We start from the raw sequence: 23,962 nt of genomic DNA on the forward strand, positions 1-23,962 counted from the left end.
AACTGCAATGTCTGTAGTAGCGCCTCTTTGAGTTTCCCGGTCCTCAATATTTGTATGGACGGAAAAAGCAATGGCTTGGACGAGATCACCAGGAAGTATGGTCGCAATCGCTGATACGAATCGGTACGATCCAGTTCACACACCACCGTCGCAATTCGCACCGCTTGTAGTACGATAGCACAATGGGCAAGGATGACCAGTGCCATGTGATTTTTCTGCTCTAGTAGATTGATTTAGTCCTCCTCAACCAGAGGCATTAGGCGCAGTTGCAACTTCATTCCTGAAGCGGCGGCCAAAGCTGTCGTGCGACGAGCTGACTCTGACTTGACTCTGACATTAATATAGATAAGACACGTAATTGAGAAGATGCACAACGCTATCTCTATATGCGTGAAGATTTGTTAGGCATTTTGATTCATTGATCGATCGATTTACAAAACTGCATGCGCTGCAAGCAAATGGCCAATCGTTGTTGCCATGGTGCACCAAAGGGCCCATGCTTATGTCGATTTAAGCGGTTGATCGAGCAATCCTGAGAATACCAACAACCTCTCTTATCAACCTCCGTTCTGCTTCCAGGCCCAGTCCCGCAGCAACCTTACACACGTTCCTCATATCATCCTGCTCCGATAGGAAATTCGGTCCCAGTGCCAAGCGGCAGCGTGAGCAGCAACAGCAGCAACAGCAGCAACAGCAGCAACAGCAGCAACAGCAGCAACAGCAGCAACAGCAGCAAAACGACTAAGATCTGCGCATCAACGATCGGATACGACCCTTTCAAGAACTGTCGTCCACAACAGTAATTAACCAGCCCACTGAGCACCAACTCGAGGAGCAACAGATTGAAGACTGCAGATTACACCCGAGCCCCAGTGGCCCAGGAAGCGAGTAAAATTCACTTGCTCTTCCGACGCTTACTTCGAACATCCATTTACCGGGGATGGATTACTCCTTTCTCGCAGACGTCCTATCTCCTCACGTTCCTGCGGTGGTCGCAGATGTCCAACCCTGTGTACCGGCCAGCGAAGGCGGCCTGTGCAACCTGTAGGTAGTGCTGGCTACGAACTTGTTCGTCTTGACTGAGATCCTCGGTCGAGATTGAGCAGAGCCAATGCAGAGCCGCAACTGTACATAGTTTATCTGTCGTAAAGACCATTATCTAGTTGCATGAACAAATTTACAGGGTGGGGAATCTATCTATATCTATCTACCAACACCTTCAATAGATAGATATAGATGCTTAGTCATGAATGGGCAGGTAGATAGATAGATGTAGTCTACATGTAGATATAGATAGATCAGGTAGATTGTCATCTACTTGCCAAGGCTTGGCATGATCTCTAGTCCACAATTCCAGCTCCATTTTCAACCTGCTGTAGTCATCTGGCGTAGTCGTCCAGAAACACTGCTTTAAGCCATGAGTTGACTATTTGGGCAACAGAAATTGTACTCGCGTCAAGGCGCGTTCGTTTCTAAGATAACATCTTTTCTGGTCCAAAGAGTCCGACACGCGCGGACAGATGGTGATGCAGTATCCCAATCTTCTAGTATTATTAACTTACTGAACCTGTGAGGCTGGAGACGAGTTTGACATTGGTGGGGCTGCATAGCTGGGTTTTCCAGACAATTGGGTATGATCGTTTGCTGAACTTGAAGAATCAGTCAAGGGTGGTGAAGTCTCGAGAGCACGTGGAAGACACCATGCGGGACAGAGTGCACTGAAAACACCCAAGGGAAAATTCTGTGGTCGAAAAAAAGCAATTAGTCGCTCGAAAAGAAAATTTCATATACTAGGATGTCGGAGTACCTGTACTTAGACACCAAAAAAAAAGCGTCTATCTACATTTCATCTACATGGATGAGGTTTAGTAGATAGACAGATGACCCACATGGTGGCGTGGTAGATAGATAGATGTAGACTACATCTATCTATTTCTATATTTCATCTATTTTGGTAGATAGATTCCCCAAGTACAAAGCACCACATAAGGTCACTCCACAGCATCTTCGCGTAGGACTTCGTTCGATGGATATACACAACCAAAAGCACTGCGAAGATGAATACGACGCGCTCACAACAGACCAATTCGAGTTCCCCATTCGGAGCACACAGGGCTTCTTGACTGTGACGATAAGCAGGCATATCACCGAAGGGAAACTGCAGGAACTATGGCGCTTCCATGTTCTGCAAATTTATCACTTGACATAAATTACATGAATAGATCCATACCGTCACGTAAACTGCAAATGAACCAAATATACAGTGATAAATGATAAACGATAGTTCTCTTGCGTGAATGACCTGCTAGGAATATAGCATTTTGGCTGCTCAAGTTAGGCTGAGTTGTCGTTGACACGCTTGCGTTCGCGCTAAGAAAACGAGCTTGCTGCTTAGAGTCAGCCAAGAAAGATCAAGAGTGGGAAAGGGAACCCGGACTTGCGCAAATCTCATGTCTACGCGTCTCAATGACGAACAGTGGTCTCATGAGTACAGCACGAGAAAAGTACGCTCAGAAGCAGGGCTCATGCCATGCCGGGCTACTTTAAGTGAGGCGATCAATCCAGCTTCTGGCCAGAGGGTGCAGAAACAGCACGTTCGCGATCGAGAACAAAAGTGGACCCCAGAGCTTGATCATGGACCGGACTGGACACCAGCCACCAGTCTCCAGCTGGCAGGTCCTGAGCGAAGAAGCCGCCGCGATGAGGTCCAATGGCTGAAAAAGGACCCATCCATTTCTCAACCCTCATCGGCAGACTTCGTGCATGAGGCCATTTCCTGTCTTGTTTCTTTCTCGCTTTCTGTCGTGAACGCATGTTGTCAACCAATGAAAGGCGCCAACTTTCAGAAGTGGCCTTAGTCTTAGTGACATAAACGGACACCCATACGTCATCCTGTAACGTAGCGTAATCTGGACAATCGAGTACACACAAATGGTTGCGAATGGATGAATACTGACCGTAGTTATTTCTGATGGCGTGGATGTCCTAGGATCAATTTAGGGCTCTTGTTCGGACAAGGGTTCGGTTTAGTTCCCGCTTCCAATTGTCGACCAACAGTGGCTCTTTCACGTCCCACTCTAGCATTTGCTTTGAAGGCCGATTTCAGTGCACAACCCAAAGTGGCTATTGGCCCCAACAACTAGAAACAGCAGCCTCATTGAAGTGTGCTGACACACACACGTCATCCTGTACTGTAACGTAACGCTATCTGGACAATTGACTATCGAGGTGCACAACTCGTTGCGAACGGATCAACAATGACCGTAGTACTTGTGTTTGTCGCGTTTGGGCCAGTCTTGTTCCTTGATAGTGTGGATCGAATGAGGACTCTTGTTTAGACAAGGCTATTCGTTTGGTTCCCGCCTCCAAATGTTCGACCAGGGCAGTAGTCCATAGGCTCGATTTACTCATCACCGAAAGGGTAGATCCCCCACATGAGTGTGGGACGCCATTTCAGGTCCCAGATGCCGTCGTTCATCCGCAGTCGATGGAACGCATATTTATTGCTAATAAAGCTGTTTGGGGGCCGTGTGTACGTTACAAATGCACACACACACACACACATTTATTACGCCCGGGTTATTCCCCTAGAGGGCAACTAACGTTATAGTACAAAATCGCTTCTGAAGTTTCCGTCCTAGCTCCGACTTGAGCCCATAATCACAGACTAATTGATTTTCGTCTCAGTCCATTTCTCTTCCATGGCATCCCTGTATGATACTGTTAGTTGTTAGTGCATAGCAGATCTGCTTGAAGTTGACTTCTCCAAGTGTTCAGAGTCCTATCCTCGGCGACTGAAGCGCGACCTGCTGACTGGGTTAGTATACATTACAGATACCTCCACTATTGTGCCCGCTTTTATCCTATTGTTCTGAACTGTCCATTCCCTTCACTGTGAACTGTAGACGACCCGTCGCCATGGCGAATTTGATCGTAGCCTGAACCGCTTCCATGTCTGGTGTCCAGTCCTTGTCGTCGCTGTTCGTCTTTCCGCCTACAAGGAACGAAATGCTCCCACTTCTGTTTTGTGTGTATTTGAGTAGGTCTTTGCGATGGCTTGTCCATTTTCTGCAATGCAGGACGAAATGCTCTACCGTCTCTTTCGCATGTCCACAATCACACTGTGGTGAAGCGACCGCGCCAATCTGTGCTAGGTAATAGTTGAGCCTCGCCATTCCTGTCCGTAGTTGGACCAGAACGCTAGCCTCCTTCCATGACAACGCGTCATATAATAGCCGGGTATGTCTTCCTGGTAGTGCTGTGTCGATCCGTTTCGAGAACGCTCCAATGTTGTCTGGCAATGCTTCTGGTCTGTTGAGTGTCTTTCTGGCGTTGTTTAGTGTGGTCGATTTGGCCCGAAATGGCGCTGCGCGAGGCGGACCGCCTGGAAGAGTCGCTTTTCGCGCAGCTTCTTTGGCCAGCCGCACTAAGGCGAAAATACCATCATCTGCATGACGGCGGGTATCATCATCAACAACTTCGTCATCATCTTGATTCTCTGCATGTTCCTGTGCCCTCTGAACAATGATGATCTTGTTTCTCTTCTTTCCAAGTTGAGCCACGGACGCGTAAAAGTCGGTGATCTCCTTCTGGCCCGACTGATGCCGTGGCTGTTTCATACTCAGAGCAGCACCATTGTTGCAGAGTGAGCCATCTGTCTGATCTGCTAGGATTTTTCAGCAGAAGCAGAAGCAGATGGCCCATCTGTCTGCTGAGTCCCTTGGCAACAGATGCAGATATCTGCTGGGTGGTGATCTGGCAGATCAGATACTTGGCAGATGGCAGATCTGCCAGCAGATCTGCCACAGATCTGTTGTGTCTATATATAGCCAGCAAACCGACTCACACCCGTATTAGCGCCGTCGCGCCCAGCCAACCAGCTCACGCGTAGTATCGTAATCCAACGCCGTATTTGGTAGCTTATCTAGCAGATCAAGCGGTAATTCGGGCTTATACACGCCCACTTTGCTCCAAGACCTGATAGATTGGCTTGCGCCAATAACGTGACGAGCAAGGTGAGTTCTTTTGGCCGATACCATCTCACCCACGCTGTTGAATTGGCGCTCAGTTTCTGCTTGGGCTGAAGGGATGGAAAGGTAGTCCACCGCCATATAAGATAAGGTCGGGAAACGCCTGGCGCCAACGTCACGCCACCAGCCCACTGGGTCGTCGAAGTAGGCCGATAGGTCGTTGATAGGCGCTGCCAGGTATTGTTCAAGCTCGTCGTCTGGTGTATCTTCACGTCTGATTGGCGTTGCCTTTTTACCTTTCCTCCTTTTAGCCGTTTGCTGCGTGTCTTGTGTTCCTTGTGAATCAGGGACCTCGCTGGCGGCGTCGGCTTGGTAAAATCGCTTCCGGCGTCGAAGCATTGTGAGTACTGGCTGTTGGTTGGCAGGGGTTGGTGCGTCGGAGCTAGACGACGGTCTGGGAGAGGATTAGCTGGAACGAAGATTGGTCACCACCGCAGCTTACCGAGTCTTATAGTTCTCAGTCCATCTCGTCCTCAACTGGCCAAGGTAGTGGTCTCGCCAAGATTGCTGTTGCCGCTGAGGCTCAGCATCAAAAATACCTTGCAACCCAGCCATCTTCATATTGGGGTTGAAGACTACGGCGGCAGCATAGGCCAAGTTGACAAGCTTGTCATAGTAATGTTGTAGTTTCCAAAGGCCTACCTTGATGTAAGCCTTTAAGAAGCGGCGTTGCTGGTTACTCAGATTCGCGAATAGCTTTACGTTCTCTGGGATGGGATCTCCAGCAGGGTTTTCAGGATCAATCCTCTCAGAATAGCAATTGCCAGCAGCGCAGTCCTCCAGGTGAAGAAGCAAGTATTCCATCTGTGGAAAATACTGATCAAGCGCACCAGCAGGTCCGTTGCCCTGAAGCTTTTTCGAAGCGACTTTGAATGGCTGGAGGATTTTCTGAATTGCTTCAACCACTCGCCAGTCCTGGGGACCCAATCTAAATTCAAGGATTGGTGGCTTATCACCCTGCTTCGACCCAGCACCTTCCCAGTGGTCTGTTAAACTCTGATGCAGCCGGTTGATTACCTGCTTCAGCTCCAAGGCGCGCGCCGCCATGGCCTCGTCGCTTTGCCACCGCGTTGCATTATTTTGGATCCATTCCTTGACTGTCGCTTGAGGGTCGAGATCGCGCTGAATCTGGCGGAGGGCGCCAACGAGCTGACTACTTCTGTGAAAGCAGTTGCCATGGTTGTGAAGCTTACCAAACGGGCCATTCTTGTTATACTTGGCCATGGTCTTGGTGGTGATCTGGTTTGGCGTGAGGTAATCAAAAGCGCTGCTTAAAGCTTCAACTTCAGCTTCAGATACCCCAGTCTCGTCTTCACCATCAGATTCGCTACAGTCAGAAGAATTGCCAGTATCCGAAAAATCGCTGCCTGTATCATCTTCGCTAGTTGAATCCTGCTGATTAAGATTATCGTCGTCTTCCTCCTCCTGCTCCTCCTCCCCCTCCAGATTCACGGCCACGGCGCCAAAGGCACGCTCTAAAGCGTCGTTTTCTTGACGCTCATCAGCAAATTCTTCCTGAAGCCAGGTTTCCAATACCTGATCAAGCGGCAGCCGTTTACACCCATCTCCATAAAGCAAGGCACGAACGGCGAGTTGCAACGCGTGCGGAGCACAGCTTATCTGCCGCTCAACACCATCGAAACCAAGTTCTTCACCAATCTTTACCATAGTCGCCTTGTTCTTCGACTCGTTATCCAAGGTGCAGTAGCCTACCAAATCCTCGATCTCGAAGAAGCGGATTACCGCTAGAACCTCGTCAGCGACGTCAGACCCCGTGTGACGCTTGACCAGGGCAGGAAGACCTAATAATATGGTCCATTTCCTGAAGTCTTTGTCCACGAAATGAGCGTGGACTCCTATAAACAAGATAAACTTTCTCGAGGTCCAGCCATCAAAAGTTAGATGAATTTGACTACGTGCTGTCCGTAGGAAGCTCTTGATCTGGGGTACTGCTCGCTTGTACTCGGCCAGGAGTAAGCGGACGATGGTCTTTGAATGTGGTAGGTCTTGCTCGGTTAGTATCGGGTTGTTGTACAGTTGTTGACGGCGCCAGCGAGGGTTGTCTACGATCCTGAACGGCAGATTTGAACAACAAAGCCAGTCCAAAATCAAGAGGTTATTTAGCGCCTTGTTAAAACGAATCGCGAGCTGCCCGTGGAGTGCCTGCTGCTGTGGTTGTGAAAAGTCGACCATGGAGTCAAGCGTACGTTGTGAAGACGGCGTAGACGTAGGTGCATTCTTCTAGGTGGGATTTGTGGTGTAAGTTCGCAGATCTAAGTCTATTTGCCTTGTAACTTACCCCCTTCTCTACCACCCTGTGATTTTCTTTGAGATGCTTTTCTATAGATCTACTACCACTGGCCACGAATGCGGTTTTCTTTTTCACAAGAAGACACGCCTCGCACACCCAGATCTGCTGTAGCTTCAACGGCCGTTTGGGGTCCTTGAGTCGAAAACCATACTTCCACCACCATTTGAGTTCTTTCTTGGGCTCATGGTATAGTCCCAGGCCTGGAAAGGCTGCAAAGCGATCTGGCGTCCAAATAGAATAATCAGGGAACGATTCAGGCTCACGGTTAAGTGGTGTTGGCGTAGATGCAACAGACGAAGTAGGTGAAGAAGGTGTTCCTAAAGGCGTGGGTGAACCCATTTTAGTGTTGAGCTCCTGTAGCTTCAGATCAGACTCCCAGGTTGACTGATGAAAAGTTTTAGGGGGTTGTTTCCACACAAAATCCACCTAGAGTCAAAGTATTGGCTAGCATCGGGGCCCGGGCCAGGGGCGGCAGCAAGGGTCACGATCTTGGCACTAGCAGATCTGCGCAGATCTGCTATCTGTCTGCTAATCCCAGATCGTATCTGCTTCTGATCTGCCGGTACCCCAAAAGATCAGAATCTGCGTCTGCTGGGTGGCTCAAAATCGCATCTGTCTGCCATCTGATCTGTTAGCAGATCTGCGGCAGATCTGCCAGCAGACAGATGGCTCACCCTGCATTGTTGCTTGTGAATATCACAACTACTCGCTGCCTAAGGTATTGCGGTACTTTTCGCAGGCCCCGTGTCATTGCTGCCAGTTCCGCCGTGTACGGGTTTTGCTCTTCTCTCGTTCCAAGGGTGACTGACTGTAGCATAAACTTGTTCTTTGCCGAGCTGGACTCTGGCAGTCGTGTGGCCACTCCGAATCCTACCAGGTCGTTCTTGCCTGAGCTGGCCGTGGCGATCCGGACAGCCCATTGCGCACCAGCTAGCTCAGTCGCTCGATCGCTACCTCCCGACACGACCTCTACCCGATCGATCCACGGCTCGATTGCATAGGCGTCGATCGTCTCCAACCTGCTTATCGGCACGTTCTTCATGTCTTCTGCAAGTTGCTGCATTGGCGAGATGAACCGCGTGAACATCCGAAACCCTGCCGTGCGAAGAGGGTTGCTGCTCGGCAGTGTATGGACGTCGACCCAAAGCTTGACTGCCCGCTTGGCAAAGCGACTTCGAGCTGGCAGGATGTGTGCCTCCGCCTCGCCGACGGCCGTGGCTACCTTGCTGAACGCGCCCACAATCGCTTGTGCGCCCACTCTCTGCACTCTATTGACGACGTGCATCAGTCGATCACCACAGGCATATCTCCAGACGTTCGATGCGTAGTCCAGAATCGGAGCTACCATGGCCGTAAACAGCTGTCTGGCCGTCGCCGGTGGCAGGCCTTTGAGACGTCTCAGTTCAATAGCGGCCTCCAGCGCTTTGCTCGAGACGCGGGCCACGTGTTGTCTATAACGTAGTTGCGAGTCCATCGTGACGCCCAGAATCTTGACCTTGTCTTGTGGATATACCCGCTCCCCTTTGATCAGGAAATGGTTTTTATTCACTCTGGCCTCTTTCCGACTAAAGTGGATAATGGCCGTCTTGTCTGCCTCGAACGTGGCACCGCTACGATTTTCCCAGTCGAGAGCTCTGTCGATGATTGTTCGTATACCCGCCTCATTCGCTTGCGCTGACGGACCTGCTACCCACGCCGTGTAGTCATCAACGAAGGCAACGGAACCACCAACTTTGTTGATGGGATGTTGCACCAGGTCTGCATTGAAGAACAGGAACAAAATGGGTGAGAGCGGTGAGCCCTGTGGTAGTCCTGCTTGTGGTAGACTATGGCTCTCAGAAGTGCGACCATTGATTTCAATCGTAGCCGTGCGGTCAGAACAGAATGCATCGATCCACTTTGTCAGGCTTGTCGGTATGCCCCGAGCTTCCATCCTCTGGATGAGCCGCTCTTTGCACACTCCATTATATGCCCCCTTCACGTCAAAGCTGATCAAGCTCACTACCTGTCGTCGTCGCCATGCCTTGTAGATGTACTCCTGCAGCAGGAGCACTGCTTGTTCGGCTGATCTGCGTTTCCTCGCCCCAAAGTGGTTCGTGGGCAATAGACCGAATTCTTCTACGACATACGAGATCCTCTCAGCCACGACTAACTCCAGCACCTTGCCCAGGGTCGACAGCAATGAGATCGGGCGCCATGCTTTAGCCACAGTGTAGTCCTCCTTGCCCGGTTTCTTGAGCGGTACAATTTTAGCATGTCGCCACTGCTGCGGGAGCACACCCTCGGCTAGCGATTGTCTGAAGAGCGCTAGGATCCTGTCCCTGACGACCACCCATGTCTGCTGCCACACAACTGCCGGAAGACCATCTTCGCCAGGTGCCTTCCGTGGTTGGGCCGCAAACAACTGTCGTTCAATCTCGTCTAACGTGATGTCAGGCATGCTGACCGGGTCCCTTGTCGTTGTTATCCTTTCGTCTGCAATGTCTTCACGCAATGGCGGGAAGAAGCACCGCAACAGCTCCTGCGCTTGGTCATTCGTGTTGGTGGTCTGACTTCCATCCTGCTTCGTCAGCTGGGGGATCTTGTCAAACGCTGCGCCGCTCTGAGACTTCAGGTACTTGGCTGCATTCCAGATGTTGGACTCGTCAGCAAGAAACTCATCCCAGTGTTTTCTCTTCTGTTCGCGAATGCTCGTGTGGTACTGCTTAGCCGCGGCCTTGGCGGTATCATCCAGCGCCTGTGAGAAACAACCTGCCCTTCTCTCCGCCCTTGCTCTGTTCCTCCAGTACGTGTACACTGATCGCATTTGTGTCAGGTCCGACGTCCACCACCGCTTTGCATGAGGTGATGCTTTGGCCTTGGGCGTGAGCGCGTGTACTGCTTCAGCTACTGCCGACATCAGGTAGTCCGCCTTTTGTTGCACTGTTTCTCCAGCGGGTAACGCCTCGAGTGTATGTGCGATGCGCTTGTTGATTTCCTTCCATGGTGCATTGCGAAGGAGCAGTCGTTCTCTCGGTTGGAAGTCTAACATGTCCATGCCTATCGTTGTCTCGATCGCTCGATGGTCGGATCCGTGGTCTACATCGGAAGCGGCGCAGTGCGCTACTTGCCTTACCAGCTCGTTGCTGGCCAACACCAAATCAATCGTCGTCGCTGATGCGCCCTTCTCCCACGTCTTCGTCCCCCGCGGCAGAAGACTCTGTAACGAGCAGTCGCTCATCAGTTCGATGATCGGGTCTGCTTCTCCTTGTCTAGCCAATGTCACCTCCTCTCCTCCCCATAACTGATCGTGCTGATTGAAATCTCCAACTAGCATGATGTCTACAATATCCCCTCGTCTCCGTCGAGCGTTATTGACTGCTATGCGTAGTAGGTCACACGCGTCGCGGAGAGCATCCTGGTTGGTTGGCGGGATGTACAACGAGACTACTAACACCTTTCTCTCCCCAATCCTAATCATCACCCCGGTCATATCCGGCGATGCGATCATCACCTGCTCCGCTTCCAGTTCCTTCCTTACCCATAACATACTCCGGATCGCCCATCTTCCGTCTCTGCTCTCCGTCGGCACTACCTTTGTCCACCCGTAGTGTGCGCGTGGCACCGTCATCAACTTTCCCTCTTTCATCCTCGCTTGTGGCTCTTGTATGGCCACAACCGACACTCCCCTCATTCTCGTGTCATTCATCAGACTCTCTTGCACCGTTGCCTGTCGGCCCACATTCAGCTGCACCACCCGGAGCTCTCTAGTCATGGCGGACCGGGTAGAGCTTCGGACAGTTTCTGCTAAAGGACTCGTGCGGACCACCACATGGCACACATCTGAGCACCGCTTCGGTGCACTCCCTGTGCACATGGCCTTCCTTGGCGCACCTTCCGCAGACCCGGCTGTTCTTGCACTGGAATGACTTGTGTCCAATCTGCTGGCAGGTATAGCACTGGGCAGGACCTTCGCGGCGTTCAAATACGCTCGTGTAGCCCGACTCTCCTCCGGCGTGGAAGAAGCCTTCCTCCAACATCCTTCGGGCGTCTGCTGCTTTGGTCAGGTAGACTACCATGGAACCATACGCTTTGGGCACTTCTTTCTTGCTCAACCAAGAGATCTTGGCCACTGTTGCTTCGTTCTCTTGTCCAATCGCTTCTACCGCCCCTTGGCGGATGTTCCCGTTCTCGTCTAGCACGGCAGTCCGGTTGACGCTGTCCACCTTGATCGGATACAGCTCATCTCTTAGCACTCTTGCTCCGCCGGTCACGATCTTCTCGGCGGTTCTCTTCACGAGCTCGTGCTCGCTTTCGTCTCGGCATACGATCTTGATTCTCTGTGGCCTTTTTGGGTCCATCGTCACCGCTCGGCATCTCCACTCCTTGTGATCTTCCATCGATCGGATCTCTTTCTCTACCGCTGCCCTAGTCGTTCCAGCGTTCCATGTGTTCGCATTGTCCGCGCTTACTCTTGTGGTGTCGATCGTGCAATATAGTGTGTCCGTGAAGTTGGAAGGGGTCGTGTTTCCTGTGCCTAGGGAGCGCACGTTCGTGGGTTGGCTTGTCGGTGGCGTACGTGCGACGTCTGCATACGATGCTTGCGGGCTCTTTTGCGTGCTTGCGATCAATGCCTGGCCGGCCTTGATCTCTTCCAGTTCCTCCCGCACGCTTTTCAGTTCGGTCGTTAACTGTTCCACCAGATTTTTCATTGCGCTAAGCTCCTGCCTGTGCCGGTCGCTGCTTTCTTCGATACTTTTGGACAGATGCATAACCATCGCCTTCATCTCTTTCCCTTGTCGCGCTGAGAGTACCAGCATATCCAGCATTTTCTGGGGGGCAAGTCCCCCGGTGACCCGGTCGCCATCTTCGCGAGTTCCAATCGGGTCGTCGTTTGTCGTAGTGCCAGATGCAGTTCGTCTTGTCGTTCTCGCTGCCGTTGTAGTGGCTGTCGTCGCCCGCGTCACACGTCTGGCCGTCGTCGCGATAGAGTCTGACACCCCCACCACGATTTCCGCCTCCACGTCGGAAGCCATTTTAGCTCCCGCACCTCGCGTCGGCTGATCCTCCAACCACGCCAATCAATTCGTCCGGTCTTGCAGTGTTCGTCGCCTTCGTGAGGGTTAAAATTGCAGTGCTTATAGGTACTTGAGGCTCTCCGTTACAAATGCAGTGATGTAAAGTAACCAGCCAATACTCGGCCGATGGTGCTTTTGTGTGGGCCTTTTGGGGAGATCGATTGCTGCAGCAAGGATATGCCCGCGTTGCTCCTACAAGGGCAACGCACATTGCGCTGGCACGGGCCATATTAGTAAGAGGTGGCCTGAAACGTTTTATGGGCCTGGCTATCGGTCCGCTCTTTAATCTGTCCCCGGTTATCGAACCCATGTCATTTTGAGCCGCGTGGAGCCTGTCGCCATTTTCAGCACCACCAAATTGGGGACGGTGTTAGCGACAGGTCGGTCGCGTCAAATGCGCGCAATCGCATGACCACTTTTCACCACTACACAGCAGCAACTGTCTGAACAATGCCTTCCCCCTTTCGATGCTGTCGAAAAATGGACATGCTTGGCAGCTGTCATGAACAAAAGCAGAATCTGAAATAACGGTTTCAAGATCCGATCAGCCGTTGATTGGGCTCAATGCTGACTACTGCTTGCCATTGTTGAATCCAAAGCTGGCCCTCAGCCCAACCCCAGAAGCCATCTGCTGTCGAACGAACGAAAAGTACGAAACCAACGAAGCGGACGCAGGCGCATATAGTCACAACGACATCTAATTGCTCGCATTACTGAGGGAGCACAAATGTTACGGCTATTGATCTGGCCAACCACATGCGGCACCCATTTGAGTTCTACAGAATGAGGTTGAACAATAACACATGGAGCTTGCGAAAGACAGATTATGGGCATTTCATTTGTATGCGCTATGTAGATATGCTATGTAGGCCATGGACCAAGATCCAGGAATTGCGTCTCTGCATCGGCTCTGCTCCGTTTGGAGCAGGTTCGTAGCCGGCACCACGTACAGGTTGCAGAATCCGTCTTCGCCGACCTCATCCCAGCGATTATGTCCGGGGGAAGCGGGTGGTAACGCTGGCCTTTCACAGCGAAGAGAGTTTACATCTGGTAGGGCATGGTTACCTGGCAGATGGACCGAGTGTGAAGAAGAAAGGAAAGAAAAGGTTCAAGACAATCTGGGCGAGGACAGCTTATATAGATGAGTCTGGGTGGATCGAGCCATGTGATTCATATGATTCATGCGACCGAGCTGTGGTCTTTCGTGTTTTGGCTAGAGTTGCATCTGGACCTGCCCGTCCGATTCTGGAAAAAAAGATGGCAGGTGTCATGTACTGTCAATTTTGGACTCCTACCGTCATGTGGAACTCTACGATGATCAGTCTGATCCAGGTACTGTACGTAAATGGATCGCAGACCGCTCGAACATCAGTAGCGACCCAGCTTCGGCCAATACAAGAATCGTTTGTACCAAGAACTGTTCTCTGCTACCCACGCCGCCATTGTTCCATTTCGTGCTCGCTGGGCGGTACATATGCGGCCATGGCCTTGGATGGGGTACTGTGCTGCATCCCTTTTGGTCCATTAGACGAAAGGGTGCAGTGCCGTACAGTACAGTACAGAGAGAATCAAAATCGGCTTCCTATCCTTCTCTCTCTTCTCTTCTATTTGAGCATGGACAGTCCAGTTCTGGCTCCCAAGCAGAAGTAAACTTTTGAACCTCACTGGTACCATGGAACTTGAAAGCACATCTTTTCGGGGCATGAACGCATATATTCAGTGTCAAAAATCTATCCTCGGTAACGTTCAATTTCCTTGTAGTAGTGGATAAATCAATAAATGCGAAAGAGCCTGGTTGAAGCTCACGCTCGTGGAACCAAAATTGACACGGTCCGAAAGAGTACTTGCAGCATACGTATAGGTCAGAGCCAGAAACGGATCGTTTATGCTTAGAAAAGAGAAAAGAGAGACAAAAGGAGGAAGGCGGCTTTGATTCTCTCTGTAACATCCAGTGGTCTAATGAGTATGCTGGTAGGCAAACACTTGGATGGGTTCTTCCTGGCTGTGCTGGTACTGTACAGTAGCGTGATGGGTTAATGGAAGGGTGTCCTTGGAGGCTTTGGTAGAGAACAGCCCACGGAAGTGGTGGAGCACTTGAGGCTGGCGGTCTTGGATGTGCTGGAAAGCACCTTCGATAAGATTGAACAAGTCCTTCAATCCAAGGATACGACTCTATATGAGGGGCATTGTGGCGCTTGTCGGAGAGAATTCACGAATGCAGATCTCCATAATGTATCAGAGGTTTGATTGCGTAAGTTGATCCTGTCCATATTCATGCCTTGACTGATCCTCTCCCAGCTGGTATGCTCGCGTTGCGCGTGGGCATCGCATGGTTTAGAGCAGTTGAAATACTGCCTTTGTGGTGTTAGTATTACAATTCATCCTGAGCGGGTTCTATCATCTTTTGCAGCTTGACGAGCTTTCCACATAGGGGAGTGTGTACATTGACAGTACTCAAGGCTCTTCTGGGACAGAACAATTCTTGTAATCCTTTGCACTCCTCTTCATGGCGGGTTGTATCATTATCAAGCTCGGTGTCGGCAAAGCGGGAATTGCCCCGGCATTTTTCGCGACGTTGTGCAAATGATTTTCATGCGCTTCAAGGGTAGGCCCCCGGAAAGCGCCGAAGCGGAGTCCCTGAAGAACCAGTCAGCAAGGTACACCGAGTTCTGTGTCCAGCGCATTATGTCAGGCTATGGGGACAACGGTTACACGGTACTTGAACTTCCTATATTCATCAACGCTTTGGATCGAGTCAACATGCGAGTATATCTAGCGTCTACACCTCATCCAGACTTCGATGACGATCAGAGCGAGGTTTGATACTACCCTAGATTACGGTTCGTGGACACCGATACGATGGAGTTGGTCTCCCAAGTGTGAGCTAAGCGTTAGCAAGTATGGGTATTAGTCAATAAGTAGAGAATTGCCTCAAATAAGGCACCTTTGGGTTTGCTCTATTTGCGTTGCGAAACGAAGGCGACCGGCAAGGGGGAAATATTGCTTCGTTTCTGGCACCCAGAAGTCCATCAAGCGACACCTTATGTATGGTGAAGTCTAATACATTTATTTCGTTATGAGCGTCTTGCATGTCATTGACTGAACCGTTAGGTTGGTTGAGGAAGCTTATGCATGATAAGGTGTTCGATGGCTGATAGTCGAACCTGTGCGCTACGTCAGGCCTATATATATTCAAAAGGTTTGTGGCTTACTAGAAGTCCGATATAGCCGAAGGTAAATATACGCCAGGAACGAATAACTAAGCGTATGCTAATCGTCCTCTCTCCCTATGTAACTTCCTTTTGCTACTTGGTATGGCGTAACCTCCAATAGGGTCGATGTCATTGCTCCCAAGCTTCGATAAGTGCATTGCACTCGCATGCCTGCCAAACGTAGTGACCACCAGTCTTGCCCTTCCAACCTAAAGAGCTCTAGCATTCCAACCAAATTTCTCCTCCAACTCTCTCTTCGTCTGATACATACAGTTTTTTTCCCACCGGTATTTGACTCTTATCTGTAACAGCATCGCGACTCTCCGTAAGCGACGACCTCTTGCTTAACTTATCTCATCTTTCCGCTAACAGACTACTCGATATAAGTTTACATCAAGCTCTTACTCTACTCAGAACACACCCTCGCAATGACAGCTCAAGTCAACGGTGAGCCGCATCCATCCTCTGCAACACTGACAGTCAGTCAACTTCCACTCTTGTCGCTCCGAATTATCTGACTAACATCTTGCCTACAGCACATCACCAGTTACCCTGTTGTCCACCACGCCCTGTCACACTACAAGAGCAATCCTTACGGGAAGAAGTCGCTCGAGCTAGGCGACTCAGCTTACCAGACATTTGCGAAGCCCATTGTACCCTACCTGGCCAAGCCATACGAGTACATATCACCCTACGTCAAAAACGCCGACAGCTTCGGTGCCGGCGCCCTCACCAAGATCGATGAGAAGATCCCGATCCTGAAAGAGTCGACCGAGAGCATTCAGGCCAAGGGAAAGCAGGTCGTCTTTCACCCCTTCGTCAAGATCAAGGAGATTACCGATCACCTGTTCAGCGTCTACAACTCCGAGGTGAAGCAGGTCGGCGGCCAGGGCTTCGTTGCCACCAACAAGGCCCTCATCTCCACCGGGCTCGTCTTGGCAACGGAGGCCCTCAATTGGACTGGGTCCATTCTGCGGATGGCAAGGATTAAGCTAAGCAAGCTGGCAAGGAGCTAGTTAGTGAAGTTAAAAGGCGGTAATGCGGGGTTCTGCACGTAAGAAGACAGTGCCATAACCATGCGAGGCCCGTTTGATACGTTGGTTACGTTTGCGAGGAGTTGTATCCGGATGCAATTCATCCTCGCTTTTAAAGTCTTCCGAAACTTGCTCCAAACCTAAACTCGAGGCCATTAGTATGTCCTTTTTGATGGTGCTCTTTCCTACGTTGTCAGTCGCAGGATTTGATGGACACGAGATTGGTTTCACCGCTCTCCTTAACCGCACGAATCCTAACATCCCGGCCCCATGGTCCCATGAGATCTGGACCCTTAAGCCCGTTCATGCATCCACATACTCTGCATATTCGACGAAATCGTCCTTACTCGTGTTCTCGTCGAAGAGAACTGAAGATATAGCGGCTCGAGCCAGCTTCCGAGTCCAATGCGACTCTTTATCTACTGTCCACATCACACCCAGTCTCATCCTCGGTGTTACGCACGACTGTTTGAAGTACATAGTAAAAGTGGGGTTGTCGTCTCCTTCCGCTTTGGCATTATTGGAAATCGTTCCGATCTCAACCTTGAACTTTACATTAGAGAGCCCCTCCGCGTATATTGGCCATATTGTTGGTGTGTTCCCATTTATGCTTCCTTTCATTTTCATCAAATCCTTGAAAAGGCTCTGTTCGTAGCCTTCATTCAATAGGATGTCTTTCGCCCCCGTTTTGGCCGCATCGTAGTCCGTGATCAAGTCCATGTCCAGGCGGATCAAAGTAGTGCCCAAGGTAAAAAGCCTGGTATACACACTACTAAAATCTCTAGCGATTGCATATAGAACCATGGTAAATGAGCTTATATTGGCTAAGAAATCGATGAACTACCCTAATATTGGGGGGTTGATATACTCCATGGTGTTTTACAGTTCGGCGGTCTCGTGTCAACTCCCGGATCCCGACAAGGAAGCGAGAGATGGGCGCGAAAAATTTCGGCGCGTTTAGCAAGGAATTTTGATGCTGACGGAATCAACTTCGTGTCCACGATTCTTGGGGCAGTTAAATTTGACGGAGATATCAGTAATGTAACCATCCCCTCGTGCCGGATAACCATGAACTTCCTGCACATCTCATCAAGTCCGATGTACTTGCGCTCATTTTCATCTCAGATTACCTGTACGGGAAAGCCATCTCCACATGGTCGCACCGTAATTGAGACCAAGCACGGGCCTGCCAATACGCAACCCCCAATTTCCAGAGCCCAGAGCTCACGATTCACTAGACCACCTCTGCCTTCGATGCTTTGCGAGCATCGAAATTCTCCCAGTGAATGCGTGTGTATTAGCAGAAACTAACTACAGTACTGTACACAACTGTGAATTCTCTTTCAGTGGGTGAAACGTCGCGATCAGTTCTTTGTGTTGTTCTATACTTACATACACCCGTATGGCGCAATGGTTAAGTGCGCCTGGCAGTGCTCTCGTTGTTGCGGTGGACGACGAGAGCAAGTGGGTTCGAATCCCGCTACGGTCCCCTTAACCCGGCTTGTGCCAGTCGTCAACGGGCACACGACAGTGAGTTGGGCTCTATGCAGAGCTCTATCGCAGAGCCCGATGATCAAAGCGTCTTTCCTCACACATCTAATACGGGCGGATTTTTCCACGTCGGTGGTTTTTCCCCGCCGGCGGAAGCAACATCACCTGCTTTCACCCTCACCAATCCGACGGACATCGAACGGTTACTGGGACAATATTCAAACCGGAGGACTGCGGACTCATGGGTCGGATAGCAATGGACAGGGATGTTTTCCGACGGAATCGGGGTTGGATACTGACTAAATTCATCTGGCAGCGCCAGCATGATACCGCAATAGCGTGGATCGGCACGTGAGCGGCTCTGACATGTATATACATACACTGACACCTCCACAACCCTGCGACGTATAGCTCTGGGAGGCGTGGTTTGCCCTAATAAGGGACGGTCCCCACGTTCAATACATTCAATCAATCAATCAATCAATCAATCAATCTACAGCCTCGTTCAGTGTCCGTGGGGTGATTTGTCACCTGGAACTCAGGATTCGACTCCACTGTATGATCGCAAATGTCCACCGTCTCGGTACCGTAGTTCTTGGTCGCGGTGATACAGAATCGATATTTGCGTGCGGGACCGTTGAGCACTATATCCGGGAAGATGGCGTACTGTTTATTGCCTCCGTCCAGATATTCTCCCTTCATAACTAGACAACCTTGTGAGGGATAATAGGTGTCATTCCAAGGATTCTTTACAGATCCGTTGGCGTCTTGAGCAAGCACCTTGAATGTGATATCCTCATCAGAGTACTTGAGTTTTTTACTGCTGTGAGATGTTTTAGGAGGACAGTTGTCGCATTCTGCGCCTAATCGGAAATGTTCCGTGGAGTAAAACGGCGCTCAAGGCGAATAGTCAGTTGCGTACACAAGGTGAAAGGAATAAGAAAAGGATGTATGCATAAAAAGTACTCTCGGTAAGCCTAAAAGCGACGCAGTACCTATAAGCATGGCAAGGTACAATAAGTCAGCTTCGGCCTCACTAGAGTGGGTCTGAAAGTAAGGCATGAAAGAGAGTAGGTTAGGAGACAACTTTCGCTAGGCACTGTATTGTAGCCGATTTTGATTCTGCCTGTATACTCCGTCTTGTAACGTACTCTTAGGTGCTCGTTTCTTGAGATGCCAGGATGCGAGCTGTTTGTGGCTACAAAGCTTCGTTGAACTTCCTAGTCTCACTGTCCGAAAGAGCACTTCCCCAGCTAAGATCCAGAAAGGTCTTTGGTACAAAGTTATCTTAGTTCGGCCACCAACAAACTCCAAAATGAGGGCCCATGGCCATTCAGACTGCTAATAGTATAAATGAAAACCAATAGACAAACTAAAATATCGAGCAACGGGAACTCAACCGAGGCTCCAAGAATCACACGGCTACCTAGCTACCATCAACTTCATCATGGCTTCAACGATTCATAATCCCACCGATTCTCATACACTTATGGTGCCTATGTCTGTTCATCACTTGGCGATCCAAGAATTTGCTGGCATTCTACACCACTACGAAGCGTATATGGAAGGCGTCCGACACCGCAATACCCACCTGCAACAAGTAATTGATCAATTACACACGAAGATTGACGAAATGCCGGATTTCCAGCAGAATCAAGAAAAAGTGGCACTTTCGGGCAATTTGTCACCTTTGCTTGTTGTGATGCAAGATCGATTCAGTGTTTGTCCACAGATTCATTCTCATCAATCTGGAGGTCGCGTGCAAGGACGTCCACGTACGTGAAAAACTTGCATCCGCCATTTGAGCGAGCTTCTTACCAGGTATGAGGACGGAATGATGCGCGCAACTTTTCTAGTGGCTGTAGAGCGGGATTTGAAGCTGTACACGCTGAACCACTATTTTTTAACCATAACTACTAGAAGGAGCTACGGTGCTCGATTAAAGGAGACTCTGAAGCCCCATGCTCGAAAGGAAAAGACGACGCAATTTGGGGCCCATCTTGTGGCTAATTTGAATGACGTCACAGAAGCATTCAGCAACAAGAGCGACCGCTGCACATACCAGAGCAAATATTAACGATATCCTCGAGGCCTATTACAAAGTCGCTTATAAACGATTCATCGACAATCTCTTTTGCCAAGCTGTTGACTACGAGCTTCTATCAGGTCCCGCTAGCCCGCTTCGGTTGTTTTGTGAGCAATGGGTCCTCCAAATAGACATTGAGAAGCAGCGGAGTCCCGCCGGACTGTGAGGGTTGCTGCAGCAGGGCCACCTAGAAACTTGGCCAGTATAATAGAAGCGAGGCTGCCTGCCAGCCAGGGCCACATATGCACATTTGCTGTCTTTGGGCCACAGAGACCCCAACTGTGTTGGAGTGGAAAGGAGGCAATCGCATGAATCCATGACGCTTGGCGCAGAAATGCTGGGAGCGTTGTGTCAAGAATAACCAAATTATGCGAAGTCGCTAACTGGGTTGTCGTTCTCATAGGCTGCGCCACAACACAGCCGTGCTACAGTAATGTTGATTCGCTGGTCTGAATATTCAAATATACACTTCACTGTCCTGAGCGAACAAATGTGTGGTATAAGCACCTCATGCAGCAATACAGCTGCAGTGTCATCGCCTCAAGGTCTACAACGAGTCTCCAAGCCCAAAATCTGGACAAACTGCACTCCAGCCAAATGACAATTAGATACCCGAGTCATCCTGTTTATAATGTGCTTGAGCTAGTGAGTTGTAGAACGGCGCCCAGGTCTTGCACGTATTGTTTAGTTGGTCGACATCTGCTGCAATCAGGTCGGGTATCTCTGCAGGTCTCTCGACAAGCTGCAAAGCGAGGCCTTGACTTGCGTGAAAGGCAATGTGGCAATGAATGAGCCATAAGCTGTACCTATTAGTATGTTCCGTCGGGTGTTGATAGCAGAGATGCCTTACCCAGGGTTGTCTGTCTTGAAAGCAATCACTAGGTATCCACTACCATATAATGTCACCGTATCTCTTCGCGGCGGGTTCTTGGTGTTTAGCTTCACGCTAGAGTCGTATGCTGTTGAACCTTGGGCCAGAATGTAAAAGTCATGACCGTGAAGATGCATAGGATGCCAAATATCTCGTCCGGTCTGGTCCTCAAGGATCCAATACACCCATTCGTTGGTTGCTTCCACTGTCACTACATTACTCTCAGGAGGGAGTCTGGTGTCGCCTCTGTATATGTCCAATAGAGTAGGGTTCTGCCAATCGACGATCTGCGTCTTGGTGCGGAGCGTCCACTTGAAGGTAAGGTCCGGCTCCATATAAATGGCCATCCCTAATGTATCTTCGAAGTCACTGCTACCTACATTATGGGATACCCAGGGCACTAGGCTCTCGTAAGGCTCGTCTCCACACGAGTTCGTGATCGTCTTGCTGACGCATGTGGTCGGAGTCTTATCGGTATCCGCACCGACGTATCGCACGATACCTCGAATATTGTTCTTATTGAGATTATCGTTCCTATTGCAGGCAGTCTGGTAAATCGAACGAAGCCAGTAGTTCCCCACTGGTTGATCAGCCTCGACAATAACGTCATACCGCTCTCCACCAGATAAGATGATGTTGTCGGTCTCATATGGCTCGATTGGTACAAAATCATTTGCGATCACCCTGAGCTTGTGGCCGTCAATAGTGAACTTGAACCAACCGTCAATCTGGGTGCCTATGATACGAAGTCGATATTTCTTTCCCTTCTGAAAGTTGAGCTCAAATCGTTCAGCCGTGCCAATACAGGCCGGGTCACTGGATTGGCTGCAGTCATACGGATTCAGCCCGTTGATGAGGCCATTTTCGCCAATCGGTTGGACGTCAGCCGCATTTCTCTGCAGGTTTTCCCATATGGTGAAGACGCTGGTATGGGTCCAGTCTTGCAAAACGATTGGGCCAGCGTCAATATCGTAGTCTGCAGTTGCTGGCCCGTGAATGATAATCGGACCAAGGAGGCCTTCGCCGAGTTGTAAACTGAAGTGCGAATGGTACCACGAGGTTCCGTATTGCGCCGCGCGCCATCTATAGGTCTTCGTCTGGCCATGCGCTATGGGACACTGAGTCACTCCTGGTACGCCTATGCCTGGGTCAGCTTGATTTTGCTCCAGGGATTGCATGCGCACTTACCGTCGCTAGCGACGCTGTTAAGCTGCCTGACACCATGCCAGTGCACTGAGGTGCTAGTTGTTTTCGTTTGTTAATGCTAGATCACCAGCGAATAAGGTTGGTTGAAGCGCTTGCTCACCCATTATCAGGTATGCCATTTGTGATATGGACGACAACCTCGTCTCCCCAGTCTGCTTCAATTGTCGGACCTGGCATCGAGCCATTGAAGACTAATACTTCGCGCTCGTATCCATCCGGCGCAAGTGTGGTCGATTCCGCAGTTAACCAATACTTTACTACTGGTTTAGTTAAACGGCCATGTAAATGTCATTCGTCCTCGCATACCTCTCTCGTCACGCCCGTGTAAGGTGTCGTCACATAGTAATCAGTATCGATACTGTAACTTCCCCAGCAACTCCGCGATGTTGCTGTATTCACGCAAGAACTTGCGTCTGGTGCCAGCGTCTTTGGTGTTGGAAATGCATTGGGTGTTGACGATGATTCCCGTATGGAGAGTGCATCTGGTATTGTGACTGGGTTCATCACATACCGTGCGTGGACAAAAGATTCAAGGCCCAGAAGGGTAGCCAAAATAGCCAAAGCACGCATCGCACAGCTGAACGAATGAATGGACTACTTGAAATTATGAACCATGTCAAGACAAAAGTGCATGTTCGTTACTTTATCATCTCATAAATGAGTTGTAGCTCGGAACACGAGCCGTGCTAACCTCTTCATGATAACCCACGATATCTGCGAGGCCATACCACGTCGATCTCAGCTGTATCACACAAATAACCTTATCGCAACAAGGTACTTTCAGATGCTGAATAGCTTAGTGTCTTAGTGTCCCGAGATACAAGCACATCGGAAAATTGGGCCGGGCGTGGCTTCTGGCGCCGGCCGGATTCGTCTAGAGCCCTCACCAGAACAGATATTCCAGATCCTGGATGCTACCCTTTGGGGTTAGAAGCGGCGATAGAAAAGTCAGTAGGCTTTGGATACAAAATACCCAACTAGTTCCTGTTGCACAGTCAAGCGGGGATTTGCCGTGCCAATGTGCATGACTTTAGAGTTCACGGTAACCCGACTTGTGGGACCACTTGGAGTTGATTCTTACGATATCGTGATCATGTGGGCATGCCTTGCAGCGAAACAGTTGTATGGCTTTGATTGGGCCTTCGGGCATTCGCCGAGAAGAAAACCAATAGTACATCCGCGATCATTACACTGTGCACAATAGAGCACGGGCAGCGAAGTGCTGTGGACTCCTTCGTTTGGGCGCATGTTGAAGGGAGGTGGTTGGGCGTGGTGGCGCATCATACAATCGCCGAGCAAGCTGTCAATACCGAAGTTGGGTGCATGACAGCCGCAGGATGACTGAAATCTTGATTAACACTACAAGCATCAGATCTTATGTTAGTATTCCGTATGTAAGGTTAGTTACCTAAAATATGGAAATGTCGCAGAGGTCTTTCAGCATGAAGCGTCAACATTAAGGTTTTGCGCTGGTAGATCCTTCCTGAACTCAAGAATCGTACTCCGTCGGTCGCATTGGCATCAAATCCCGCGCAGAACACTGTCGTATTCGCAGTATTGTCACACTTGACGAACGTTAAGAGATAATCGCGGATGATGTTAGAAGTATCGATTTCGATCTGCGGTTCTCGCCCATGTCTGTCATATATCTGCCGAAGATATTA

General features: G+C 50.1%; 7 protein-coding genes across 7 annotated transcripts; 4 read left to right on the plus strand and 3 right to left on the minus strand.

The window, feature by feature from the left end:
- The first annotated feature begins 1,966 nt into the window (after positions 1-1,966).
- Positions 1,967-2,387, plus strand: BKA67DRAFT_585434 (uncharacterized protein). The gene is made up of 2 exons (XM_046104200.1): positions 1,967-2,288; positions 2,320-2,387. Exon 1 carries the CDS (start codon positions 2,027-2,029, stop codon positions 2,207-2,209), a length of 183 nt encoding a protein of 60 aa, XP_045952066.1. The 5' UTR covers positions 1,967-2,026; the 3' UTR covers positions 2,210-2,288; positions 2,320-2,387.
- Positions 2,330-3,312, minus strand: BKA67DRAFT_585436 (uncharacterized protein; the record flags this gene model as incomplete). Its single annotated transcript, XM_046104201.1, has 4 exons — positions 3,112-3,312; positions 2,958-2,985; positions 2,727-2,799; positions 2,330-2,436 (listed from the first exon to the last, which is right to left on the minus strand). Exons 1-4 carry the CDS (start codon positions 3,183-3,185, stop codon positions 2,330-2,332), a joined length of 282 nt encoding a protein of 93 aa, XP_045952067.1. The 5' UTR covers positions 3,186-3,312.
- A 12,726-nt stretch (positions 3,313-16,038) lies between these two features.
- Positions 16,039-16,626, plus strand: BKA67DRAFT_595853 (uncharacterized protein; the record flags this gene model as incomplete). Its single annotated transcript, XM_046105217.1, has 2 exons — positions 16,039-16,089; positions 16,147-16,626. The coding sequence occupies 2 exons, from the start codon at positions 16,039-16,041 to the stop codon at positions 16,624-16,626; spliced, it is 531 nt and encodes a 176-aa protein (XP_045952068.1).
- A 321-nt stretch (positions 16,627-16,947) lies between these two features.
- On the minus strand, positions 16,948-17,448 carry BKA67DRAFT_664620 (uncharacterized protein; the record flags this gene model as incomplete). Its single annotated transcript, XM_046108410.1, has 1 exon — positions 16,948-17,448. One exon carries the CDS (start codon positions 17,446-17,448, stop codon positions 16,948-16,950), a length of 501 nt encoding a protein of 166 aa, XP_045952069.1.
- Positions 17,449-18,228: 780 nt separating this feature from the next.
- Positions 18,229-18,434, plus strand: BKA67DRAFT_585479 (uncharacterized protein; the record flags this gene model as incomplete). The annotated part of the gene is made up of 1 exon (XM_046104202.1): positions 18,229-18,434. A coding segment is annotated over one exon (206 nt), but the record flags the coding sequence as incomplete, so codon positions are not given.
- Positions 18,435-19,582: 1,148 nt separating this feature from the next.
- On the plus strand, positions 19,583-20,212 carry BKA67DRAFT_541767 (uncharacterized protein; the record flags this gene model as incomplete). Its single annotated transcript, XM_046100986.1, has 2 exons — positions 19,583-19,910; positions 19,992-20,212. 2 exons carry the CDS (start codon positions 19,583-19,585, stop codon positions 20,210-20,212), a joined length of 549 nt encoding a protein of 182 aa, XP_045952071.1.
- A 613-nt stretch (positions 20,213-20,825) lies between these two features.
- BKA67DRAFT_527325 (Cupredoxin) lies at positions 20,826-22,802 on the minus strand (the record flags this gene model as incomplete). Its single annotated transcript, XM_046098843.1, has 5 exons — positions 20,826-21,021; positions 21,072-22,230; positions 22,281-22,333; positions 22,399-22,550; positions 22,605-22,802. 5 exons carry the CDS (start codon positions 22,800-22,802, stop codon positions 20,826-20,828), a joined length of 1,758 nt encoding a protein of 585 aa, XP_045952072.1.
- Between the last annotated feature and the right edge of the window lie 1,160 nt (positions 22,803-23,962).

The sequence above is a fragment of the Truncatella angustata genome, assembly GCF_020726525.1.
Source record: "Truncatella angustata strain MPI-SDFR-AT-0073 chromosome Unknown BKA67scaffold_11, whole genome shotgun sequence".
Classification (NCBI taxonomy): Eukaryota; Fungi; Ascomycota; class Sordariomycetes; order Amphisphaeriales; family Sporocadaceae; genus Truncatella; species Truncatella angustata.